The sequence below is a fragment of the Peromyscus eremicus genome, chromosome 17 (genome assembly GCF_949786415.1).
Source record: "Peromyscus eremicus chromosome 17, PerEre_H2_v1, whole genome shotgun sequence".
In the NCBI taxonomy this organism is placed as follows: domain Eukaryota; kingdom Metazoa; phylum Chordata; class Mammalia; order Rodentia; family Cricetidae; genus Peromyscus; species Peromyscus eremicus.
Window position 1 is genome coordinate 3,515,825 of NC_081433.1, and position 12,468 is coordinate 3,528,292.

A 12,468-nucleotide genomic window follows, 5' to 3' on the forward strand; every position below is an offset into this window, starting at 1 on the left:
AATGTGGCAAGGGATGGAGATGTGGTTCAGTGGTAGAGCATTTCCGAAGTTTGCAGACGTTCTCAGGTTTTGTGTCCATAGTGGAAATTTTGTCTCTTGTGAGCCATCTGAAGATCTAACCCAACCAGAAAGTAAGGCAGTTGTCCATCTTTACACACAGCTGAAGTGACCATTCTGAATTTCACTATTATTATTATTATTATTATTAGTAGTAGTAGTAGTAGTAGTAGTAGCATTCAATCGCTTACTCTTATCTCAGCTGGCTCTGGAATCTGACAGCGCTGACCAGCACTTCCTAAGTGGGCAGCATTTTCTCAAGAACCTTTCTCCTTTCCATTGCAAACCTCTACCAGTGTTTGAGAAACTCTCGGGTTAATAAAAAGAAACAGAGTTGGTGATGATGAACACCGCTCTGAAAGCAGTTGCAGACTGAGTGGTGGCTGATGGAGTTGGGGTTCCCCATAGCAAGCTCACCCTTTCAGACTGGAAGAAGAACACCTGCTAATGCCACCCTGTGAGATGCTTCTGGTTCGTGCAAATCTTTCTCCCCAGTAGAAAAGAAAACCACCTCGACACATCTTAGTCCTTTCTTCACTGACCCTGGCTAACTCAGTGTGGAGAACTGTCTCAGAAGAAAGGTGGGAAGTGACGATACTGTGTACGTGGAGACTTTACGTGAGCACACAAGCCACGGAGTCCAAAGTTGGAAAAGTGGCACCTCTCCTTGTTACCTTCTGCCCACCTTAAGTCAAACTAACCTTGGTATGCAGGGTTTAGGGTCCAGTTTAGTGGCGTGGCCTAACTGGTGTCAAGAAACTTGCAAGTAACAGCAATTCAGAAGCTGAAGGGAAAATGGCTAGAGATAAAACTATCAAGACTCAACTACGGCTGTGCCTCCCAGGGGGCTCTCGGCCAGTCTGTAAGTGAGCATTTACTCACCAAACATTCACTTCTGCCAGTCCTGGCTAGCCTGAAGCAGTCACAGATTTCCACACTAGGTTTTCATCCCTATCGCTTGCTTGTGGGGAGAGGCGAGGGGGTGGACTCTCACACCCACAATGCTAGACTTCTTCCACTTGCTGGGGCTGTGATCTTGAACACAGCAGTCAGGTCTGGGAAGTCTCTGTCTTGTTGACTGACCTCAGGGGGACTTTTCTTTTCACCCAACCTAAGCTATATCACTCCTTGGGCCAAGGATTAACTGAAGTGAGGTGGGATAGCACTGATTTTAGCAATAACTCTAACCCCCTGTGGGTTGGATTCTCACTGCTTAAAAAGTTTCCTTGGAGTGCAAAGATTAAGACCCCAAAGTCCACAATAAACCTGGAAAATACTCCCAACCCCCCGGGTAGTTGAAGGCACAATGTGTTTCATTTTTCAAAATCGTGTTATATATATTTGTAAGTGTAGATGTGTGCATAGGTTTACTGAGCACATGCCTATGCAGCCAGAGGTTGACATCGGCTGTCTTCCTTTGGTGACTACCCACCTTTATTCTCTGAGAATTCCATGAAACTAATTAGATAGTCTTTCCTCAGGGGGTTAAAGGTCAACACACTCAGTTTTGGGGTTCAGGGTATCAGATCTCCTGTTTCCATGGCCGGTTACTGGCTGAAACATCTCCCTAGCCTTGAATTTTTAATCTCATTGCTGGCCTCTGGCTTGCCTTAATCCAATTTTATAACACGTTTTCCTCAAGGTAAAATTTTATGAAGAACATTTCACATCTGCCTTTATCTCGGGGCCATCCTGCCAGAGTGCTTGGCTGACACAGAAATGTAATCCATCTGCAATTAAGTAGAACACATGACTTCCTCCTTTCTTGGAGGGTTCACTGCGTGGCTGACCATTCCCACTGTGTGATACAGGTGCCAGCAGAGGCTTTTCCTGCGTGGGATGTCAGGGCTTTAATCAAACTTTATTTGTAATGCATGCATGACTTGTCTTGAGACATGGGCATAAAAGGATCCAGGAGCAGAAGTCTCTGGGTAATTGTGACTTTGGATAGAATTAAAGGAAGGAAATCAAAATACAAAACAGAAAAATAAAGAAAATGAAAAGAAAAAAAATAAAAAGGAAAGGAAAATACGTTGAAGGCGCTTTTTCCATAGGAAAAAAATATTTTATTTTTTTAAGAACAAATTCAGTTTGAAACAGACGTGGAATGTGACTGCTCGGATCTCATTTTCTGGGGCTAACTGTCGATGTGGAACTAAAGCAGATTTAAAACCTATGACAGGCTATTAAAATAAAACAAAAAAAAATATTTATAACTCAAGCATAATACTGTGTTACTTACAAATTGGACAACGAAATTAAATAAATATTCATGGTACATAATTACGGCACAAATATGCAGCAATTTGGCAACCTTTTATACCATTTTTTTTCCTCATTACAGTGCAAAGGGGGAGACACTGCCGTTAAACAAGCTGTAGCTAAATACATTGCAAAATTCAGATTTTATACAAAACATCTTGCTTAGACTTTATAAAAAACCAACGTTGCTCTATGTACACAATCTGGGTAAGAAAAGCCATTTTCTGTCTTGTTTTCAATGTGTATTTTTATTAAAAAGGTGAATAAGGCTACTGTAACACCCCGAATCCATAGACGGTAAGATCTGAACCTATCTATTTACAGTACCTCCACTTAGACAGGATGGTGCAAGCGCCGAAGTCACGTGACTAGGGACGAGAACACGAGCAAGGCATTTACAGTAACTTTCCAAAGCTGAACCAACTCCAGGTAAGGGGACAGTTGGTAGATTGTCATTTTCTGCACCAGACACAAAACAGACGCACAGGACACTTCTCAGTCGGTTGCAGGTAACTCTTCACCAGTTCATCTGATTTTTCACAGTTTAGAACCAAAATGAGGCCAACCGATGACACAGACATTCGATTTCATTAAAATCAGACGGTTTCCCATGTCTCCCCTCCTCGTCCCTCTCCCCCTCCCTACAACTTCTGATGGCTTACAAGGAAATCTTGTGTGAATGCACAGGAGAGGTTGGGGTGATGGAAAGAATTACATATGTACTGTGGCTGATCACTATGGCAACCCTCCACAGAAATATGATATAGATATATATAATATATACTGGAGATATATATTATACATATATGTACACACGTGTACCACACACCCACTCACACATACACATACATTGAACCAACATCATTTTTTCAGGTTTGGGAAGTAGGGAATAATTCCTGTGACAACTCATTTTTGCAGGTACTCACTGGAGGTCTGAGAACCTTCAAATGCTGTCGTTACAATTTTTTTTTCCTCCCAATTCAGAAAGCAAAATGTTACCATAGTAACAGGACTCTTAAAGATGTCTATTTTGCATAGCACATAAAAAAAAAGTAGGAGGCTTCCTGCTTCCTGTTTATTCTCCTGGAAGGGCAGGGGTAAGGGCAGGAGAGGAGGAGGGACCCACGGCTAAACTTTCAACTGTAACCCCCTCAGTGTGGCCTGCTGGATTCCAGAGAACACTTCAGCCCACAAGGCAAGGGAAAACCCAACAGAGAGTACATGCCAGCACATCTTGTCATAGTCTGACACAGGGTGCAGTCACATCGGCGTCCTGGTGTTTGGGGGCTGGCATTCCTAGTCTACGGTTCTGTGAGATGTCCGCGGGACTCGGTTATTTTTGTCATTTGCTCTCATTACCGATACTTTTCTCATTGTCGACAACATTTTGTTAGCTAGCTAATCGCTTACTTTGTAAAGCACTAAAGGGCTGGGATCGCCTTAATCGCCGTAACAAATGAATTCCACATCTCCTGGTGTGTATTGTGTGTAATCTTAAAATATATATTAGTAAAAATCTTTCATTTTATATCCCTTGTGTTCTATACACCTATTATAAATACGTCCTATCTCCCTCCTTCCCTTCGACATCATAACTTACTTCCATCCTAAGGACTCTTAGAGGTGGGCCACGTGTGCTTCGCTTTGACATGGAGCCCGGGTACAGCCTCACAGCCCGGACAGCACGGCCATAAACCAAAAACCAAAGTGTAAGGCTCAATCGGGGAGGGGGAGGGGCACTTACGGGGAATGGGGGATCTGACCTACCTTTCCTAATGAGAATTCCCCAATAACCTCAGTGGTGATGGACTTACAGCCTGTTTGACCTTTGGCTTTTCAACTTCTAGGTCAGATTTGGCTCTCTGCTATTCTCCTAAATGCTTTCCCTGTGTTTAATAAAAAATGTGGTAATATAGCAGCTGAGTCTGCTTAAAACATCTCCCAAAGCAGACGGACTCTCTCCCACAGCTCCAGGGCTGCGCTTTTTATTGCCAGTACCTCAACAGTCCTGCCCCAGCACTTCGCCAGAGGCCCGTCCTCTCCCTCCCTCCCTGCTCTGGCTTGTCCCTCCACAAGGGCCCTTTTGTTCCACTGCAGGAGAGGGACTTTTTGATTCCCTGCTGCATAGCTGTGTGATAGTGAGCTCCCCACCACTCACCATGTCTGTCTGTCTGTCTCCCACCGGCCTCTGCCCTCTCAGCCCTATCTATTGTTTCCCTCTTGCTCCCCCACCATGCCCCAGAGGCAGCAGCGGTGGCAGCCCTACCTTCCACATTCATTCCGCCACACCCCCCAGGCCTCCCGGCTGACCCAGCCTCCAGGAAAGCAGGATTCTGTACCTAATACCCATCTCATTTGATCTTGGTGTCAAGGGTGGAGCTGGGACTCTGTGGTGAGTGTCCCTTAATGATGCAGGATGTGGAGTGAGGGGCTGGGGAGGTGCCAGGAGAGCCCTGGCAACAGGAATGAGTGAGGACTAAACGCTAGAGATCTTTGAAAAACCTTACTGAGCCCGAGGTCCGAGTGGTAAGTCCAGTGTGCACGGCAGGAAACTTGGAGGCAGAGGCCGGCCTGGTGCACAACCTTCTCCTAAGATGCTGCTGCGTCATCCACAGCCCACCGTGTCCTCCCTGGGCTCTGCAGAGGCCTGAGTGGCAGCTGGGTGCATGGCTTGGAGGTCCGCGCGGGAACGCGGCAGTCCAAGTGGGGATCTCCTAGCAGTCTTCCAGCTTCCGGGGAGGGTCTGTGGTTCCCCAAGGCCGAAAAGCTACAGACTACAAAACTGTCCAGCTCCAGGCTCTTCCAGGAGGCATCCCGCCCCCACAGCCAAGGCTCAGGCAGTCCCTGCGCGCCCAACAAGGCGCGAGTTCCCTTGGGAGGCAGGCGCAGGTCCCAGGCCTCAGACCTTGTAGTAAATGTTGGCAGGACTCTGTGGGGGCATCTCCTGCACGATGTACACTGGGTGCCCATAGTCCCCGCTGACCTTCTCATAGTGCGGGCAGAAGACGCTGTCTGCAGTCCTTAGCGGTATGATAACGTCACTGGGTTCCGAGCCGTTATTGTTGCCACCTCGCTTGGGTGTGGCCAGTGTGCTGAGTGACAGCGTGGTCGTGTGCTGTGGAGAGTGTTTGCGGTGCCTCCTGCGGTACTTGAGCAGCAGTACCACCAAGGTGATGATGATGACGATGAAGATAATGCACCCTGATGCGATCCCTGCGAATAAGGCCACTTCGGAACCCAGGAGGTTGTTCCCGGAATGCCCCGCGCTGTTGCCGTCGGTGCTGGAGGAACCTGCACAGACAGGAGCAAGAAGAGCCGGTTACTGCGGTCCTGGGACTGCCCTGTTGCTTGCAGGGCCCTCGAAATGCAACAGTTAAAGCATGGTCAACGCTCAACTCCCGGGGCGGACTTGACAGAGGTCACCAGATGAGGTGAAGGAGCTCAGAGGTCCAGCACTCACACACCATCCCCAGCCAGGCTCTTGCTTATCTGCATCACATGCAGCAGAGCCAGCCAGCCAGCCGGGGGCTTCCCTAGCACTTCAGGGTGCACCAGGCCCAGCGGGAAGAAAGACACCTGCTGCTACTCCAGAGCCCGGTGTGTCCTTGCCCTGGCCCGTTCTTCCCTCACTGTAGAAGCTGTGTATCTTCTACCGCCTGCCTTCCAAGGAGAGCCCTGCCTTCTGAAGACAGCCCTGCCTACTAGAAGAGACGTGCCAGAAGGGAAGGAGTGATGGGGCCTGGGAAAGGGTTCAACTGAAACTCGGTTGTATTATTTGATTTACACTTAAAATATATTTGGAAGGCAGCAGACGCTCTGGCACTGAACAGACTGCTAACCCAAATGTTAGCACTAAAGAATTGCCTGGCACGATTATCCTATCCATTTATCAATTTGTCACAAGAATTTGACACATCTTGTCATTGAAAGTTAGAGGGAAAAAAAAAAAAACTTCCTTGACTCTTGGAAAGAGAACGTAATATTATGGTAGATACGGATTCTCACCACCTCCAAACCAACACAGAGATCCCTAATACAGAAGTGCTGGTGTGTATGCACCCCAACACAGAGATCCCTCATACAGAAGTGCTGGTGTGTATGCACCCCAACACAGAGATCCCTAATACAGAAGTGCTGGTGTGTATGCACCAGCTATTTTGCGAAATGGCACCAGCACAACGGACCAGGACTGTCGAGAAAATGAGCCCATTTCCTATGGCACCCTGTACTTTGGTCAGTGGGGCCTTTACTATTTTATTTTACACAGAGAATGAGAAAAACATTAAGAACAAGCCACCTGGAATATGCCATTAGGCAACGTTTTCTAAGATTCAGAAAAGGATCGTCGAGGCTCTTTGTGGATTAGATGTAATTAGACAGGGATTAGGGCACAAATTATATATACATTAACATCAGCTTTGGGACGGCGTCGACAGTGAGCAGGATACAGAATCAGCCAATGAAAACTCGTCTGGTGGGACATCACTGGCGACTGACCCATCTGGCGAGCTCTGCTATTGTGACTGTAAGACTTTGGCTGGAATGAATTAGTCTGTCTTAGTGGCAGAGTTAATACCGATTCACTGAGAGCAAAGATCCCAGGCATCTGTGCCCAGGAGTGAATCCTGCTGGTCCGGAAGCCTTGTGAGAGGCTTCTCTGCCTCTTGGAGTTCTAAGAAAACGCACCCCATAAATGGACACACGCACACCACAGGGCTGTACCTGGGTTTGGTTTCACAAAAGGACTTGTTGTTGAACTTCTCCCGTTTGTACCAGCTTCTAGCTCCGGACGTCTCGTTGGATCATTGTTCCTGGTTGATCCAGCAGAACTTGCATCTATATGAAGGGCAAGTGATTAATCGTGGCACAGACATCTGACAACAGCAAGTGTCAGGAGTTTGCACAGATATCTCAAGAGGCACGAATAGCAATGAACATAAGACTCTTTATGCAAAGCACTGTGAAATACAAGAATATAACCTTCCTTTTTAATCAAAACGGTTATCCTCGTTATTTTGGAGGCTTAGATTAGGAGGCCATCTGTGGAAACTATAGGGATTCTTGCGTTTGGCAGCCAAAGCATTGCAGATGACATTTCAATTTAACTGAGCAAGTTGATTGACTACTATACCGGTCTCTAATTAGAAGAATAATTCTTTCTTTCTGCACAATAGGTTAGTCTACATGAAAACGCGGCTCTTGGGTTGTCCAGATTTGAAAATGAAACAAAGCTTCAGAGCCAGTGTTTACATGCTGGGACACTTTGATTTTGTTCAATCAAAGAGGCGTTCTGCATTGTAAAGAGAAATATACGTATCTGTGGCCACACACAGATGCTCTGTCTCGCTGACCTGAACTTTTAGAGAGATCTCCAATAAGGAAAGCAGAGGATATCACCTTGGGGGACTCTGCCAGTGGTTCAAAGTGCAGAGGAGGGTCTGCCTTCAAAACTAAGAAGAGGGGTGACAGTGAGCCTTGCCCTCGGTGCCACGCTAGCTGGGGGCTACACCAGGTCACAGTGGCTTCACAAAGCAGCAGACGATCTTTACCTTGTCCAACTTTCATGAGGATCTTCATGGCTCTTGTCTGGCACACCCCTCCCTCCTGGTTATCCAGGCCCTCCAAAGACCCATTTGATGTAGCTGATTAAAAATAAAATGGACAAAACAAAAAAATAAAGAAAAAATCAGGAAATCAATAGGCCAAGATTACATGAACATGAAATGTCTGAAAACAATTTGAAAAATAAGAATTCACTCTTTGTCACAGGTTTTCTGAATGTATGGGATGCCGAAAGCCAAAAAGAAACAGAAAAATAAACAAAGAGAAATGGATCCTGGAAACACTGGCTACATGTAGGCTACCTGCTTCCAAATGCACTTAAACATGCCCTCCCGTACACATATGATTTAGTATTACTCGATAGGTAAAAAGGACAGCACCTTCCACAATACCCACGGACTCCTAGGGGGCCAAACTAGAAAGTGCAAGAGAGCAAGCCTGGTAATTTCAAAACTTGGTAATCTTCCCCCAACACCTGCTTCCTCCACTCCAGACTTCCTGCTCCAAGAACAATTAACTTGATGCTGGGCTTGTCAGGCATCCAAGTTCTGCAAACGCTAACAGGGGAGCCTTCTGACACCCCCTCGCTCCCTTCTCTAGCCTGAAATGTGCTGAAGCAGCATCCTAGAACTCAGGTCTTCAGAGTCTGCCTTCTCATCACTGTGTAAGTTCCTGCAAACACGTGTGTTTAGCAACCCCCATCAGCCACTTCAGCCAAGTTTCCTGCTGGGGAAAACTCCAGCTGGTCAGACGGTTAGCACACCCCTTGCCTTGTCCGGGTCTTACAACAACTTGGATACAACCAGGTGGGGACAACCACCTTGCCCCACATTGGCCCACTGGATTCCCTTCCCACCTTAACAATGAGCGGCCAGAAGAGGCACATCCCTTCTCCCAACGAGTTTCTGTCTATCAAAGGAGCTATGTTCTATCTACACACACTGCTGTTTGTCCTTAGGCCAGTGAGTTCTCTAAATGGCTTTGTAACGAAAGCTGCAAAGAGATGGGCTGTCAGGCCACGTAATGAGGAGCAGGCTTTCAATTACAGTTCAAGTTTGAGTGGGAGGAGAGGGTGGAATGTGCCGGACACTGCTTCCCCTTGAGTTCAAGGGGCAAGGAACAGAAGTGTTTCATATACACGCCTGTGACTTCAATCAGCGTCCACTCTGACTATCAAAGTCCTGTCCACTAACACCATACTCGGAAGAGAACCAAGAAGGGACAGGTGCTCTGGCAATTTCTTTGAACACGGTTGTTGTGCTTTGTTTTCCGAGCACACCATCACCAAACAGCACCAAACGCCTTCACAATTAGTAGAAGTTTGTAACTGAAAAAACTAGACATGAATTCACTTCTGTGTTCTGGAATTATCAACCCCTGTTCTCATTATTTTCCTGAAAACAAAAGGCACCTCTTCTGCGTATAAATATCTCGCTGCTTATCTGAGAGTGTGCTTAACATTGGGTCTCATAACTGCATCTCTTTTCGGCTGTTGCTGACACTGTAGGGTTTTCTGGGAAAACAGGTAACAGTTGCCATCATAACTTTGTTGGGGAGTTGCAGTAAGCTAAACAGTATCCACTCACAGACTGTGGAGAAAATGCTTGTCAGATAAGTCAAAATAACTGTCTAGAGAGACTGTGTTTCCGAGAGTCTAAAAAGGGGCCTTTGTTGTTATTGTTCCAACTTTCCCACACCTTCCTCTACCTTCTGGGGGTGGGGGTGGGGGTGGGTGGGAAGTGGCTCAGCCTCCGAGCCTCTCTCCTAAGTCTTCTCACAGTGTGGGGTTCTCTGGGCGCTGTTTCTGGAGTGGTCTAGGGCAGTGCTGAATCTTCAATTACTGCTTAGGGTTTTCTCACTTCATTTCTCAGGAATCAGGATATGTATGTCTCCATATAGAAAACAGCAGAAAAGTGATCTGTTTCGTGAAACTACCGGTCAAGTGTCTAGTTGACTTAATTCGAGGATAATTCCAAGTTTTAGACTCACGAACCCATAAGGCACTTCATGCTAAAAGCACATCCTACTGAAAGTTAAATAAACAACTTTTGTTTTTCTTGCTAAAAGTTTGAGTACTCATCTGACAAAGGACAGTGGTAACTGAATGCTGAGCAGGGGGTGGGGAGGGCTACATATTTCTTTGATTTAATCTCAAAGGGAAAAAATCAGATTCAAACAGAAAAGATTACCAAAAGGAAGGCAGGCCAGGAAGCTCCATCACCTGCAAGCAAGCATCTGTATCTGCAGGGCCCCTGCTGAATTCCACCACGTGGAAGGCTCGGGAGTGGAACACACGCACGCACGCACGCACGCACATGCACACACACACACACACACACACACACACACACACACACACACACACACTATATTTATATATATTTTAACTTGTAGGCCAGTGCCTCTTTTAAGCGAGAACATTTGCGTTGAGCTCCCCAAGGGATGTCCAAACCACCTCCCAGATATAAAGTTCTCTAAAGGATTTCGAACTAAATTTCAATCTGTGTTTAAGCATCTAGAGACCAGAGAACTGTGGGAGGGAGACAGGGTTGCATAAAATGGAAACCACTTCACAGCTTTAAAAGCTGAAGTGTTCCCCCCGCCACTTGATTAACCAAAGAAAGAGAGAAAGGAAGAAAGAAAAGAGAGAGCGAGAGAGAGAGAGAGAGAGAGAGAGAGAGAGAGAGAGAGAAAGGAAGGGAGGGCGAAAATGGAGGTGGGGGAAGGATTGCTGTGTCACTTTGGTGGGAACAGTGGAAAAGACGGGCAAACACAGCATTCTGAACAACAGTTTTGGAAAGCCTGAGGGAGAGCCGGGGAAGAACTCATTACCAACTGATGCTAGGCAAACTGTATGATACTGTTCCAAGGACCACCATTAAAGGTCGTGGTCCCAAGGAAGTGTGGGTCAGGAAACTTGTAGGGCATTTATGACACACTTTGAGTGTGTCAGATCTCTTCCCGGACAGAGACCATTGAGGCGTTGGATCTGTGCTACCTGTGGGCGGTCCCATCCGGGGCCTGGGGCTGGGGTCCCTGACAGTCGGAGGGGTGAAATGAGAAAGCTGCTGAGGTCTGGCCCTTTCACTGCTTCAGGATCCGCTCAGAGGTGAGCAAGCAGTGTCACGCTGCAAGTGGCAGGGAACCGGCTGCCACTGCAACAGCCTGGGTCCCCATAAACTGCAAGCCCAAAGCAACCCTTCCTCCTTTGAGCTGCGTCTGCCACAGCACAGGAGAAGTAACGGACATGGCTAGGAACGACGTGTCATGGAAAAACCCATTTTCAGATGTCCATACCAACAGAAACTTCAGAAGGTTGTAATCTTCCGGAGTGCAGCATGGTAGAAAAAAGCCTTACATGAGAGACGAGCCTTAGATCTGATGCAAATTTGGTTTTCCACATGTCCTCAACAGGTAGAGCAATCCTTACTCCAGAGGACCCGCCCCTGCTGGAACAATGTCCCGCCCCCCATGTTTTGTCCTGATTGAACCTCCTTCCTGGCCATGAACTACAGAAACACCTCACGAGACTAGCATTCTGATATTCCCCCATCGACCTGGAACCTAGAAGCTTTAAAAAGCTCAGCACTGATTTTGAAACATCACAATAAAATTGCTAATACTTAGGAATAAAATCTATTTCCATTTCATTAGAAAGTTTTGCAACTATTCCTATCATTCATTTGAACGTCCCAGGGAATTTTTAACTTAGAGAGTAAAAATAAACGTGACCTCATTATGTTTAGTTTCCCTCTGCATCACTCTACCAGCATTGTCTAATGTGGCTACAACCATTGTATTACCCAGTGGGTAGAAACTGCATTTAATCACCGAGAGACAGGAAAATAACATTGTTATACCTAAGCTTCTATTTAGTGTCCGGACATTTTTCTCCCCTGGCCTAGTTGGGAGGGAAATAGACTTTATAAAATTAAAAATTACTTAAAGTTTCTCCATCCATTGGGAGGTAGGTTTAATAAAGATACATGTTATTTTACAACTGGCTTTTAAAAGCTTTTGCAGCCCGGCAGCGTTGGTGAAGCATTGCCTTTAATCCCAGCACTTGGGAGGCAGAGCCAGGCGGATCTCTGCGAATTCGAGGCCAGCCTGGTCTACAGAGCGAGATTCAAGACAGGCACCAAAACTACACAGAGAAACCCTGTCTCAAACAACAACAATAACAATAACAACAAGATGTATTAAAAGCTTTTGTATCTCGGGGCATATATAGCATCACTACACTGTCCAGTCGTCCCCAAACTCCTCTCTGGAGTGAGCAAAAATCTCTGCTCAGCAGAAAAGCACCCTAACTGCGTGTGGTAAACATATCTGCAATCCTAGCGCTCAGAAGACTAAGACATGAGGGTTGAGGGTTTGAGGTCAGTGCAAGAAACTTAGGAAGACTCTTTCTTAAAACAAAAACAACAAAACAAATGTTCAGAGTTTGAGATACCTGAGTTATGATCGGCAGTTCCTACTGGACAGTGACACTAGCTAGATGAGCACAAACAGAGACAGAGAGGTGGGAGCTGGTAAAAGAGACAACACAGACAGAATATTCCCGATAGAGAGAGGAACACAGCGTGC

General features: G+C 46.4%; 1 protein-coding gene across 1 annotated transcript in view; it reads right to left on the bottom strand.

Annotated features, from left to right (window-relative positions):
- Positions 1–2,123: 2,123 nt before the first annotated feature.
- The window catches only part of Efnb2 (ephrin B2), a 44,352-nt gene continuing 34,007 nt past the window's right edge, over positions 2,124–12,468 (bottom strand). Inside the window, exons 3-5 of the mRNA XM_059244599.1 lie at positions 7,869–7,961; positions 7,042–7,155; positions 2,124–5,610 (exon numbers count right to left, since the gene is read on the bottom strand). Of these exons, the coding sequence (XP_059100582.1) occupies positions 5,219–5,610; positions 7,042–7,155; positions 7,869–7,961 (599 nt within the window). The 3' untranslated portion in view covers positions 2,124–5,218. The remainder of the gene's footprint in view (positions 5,611–7,041; positions 7,156–7,868; positions 7,962–12,468) is intronic.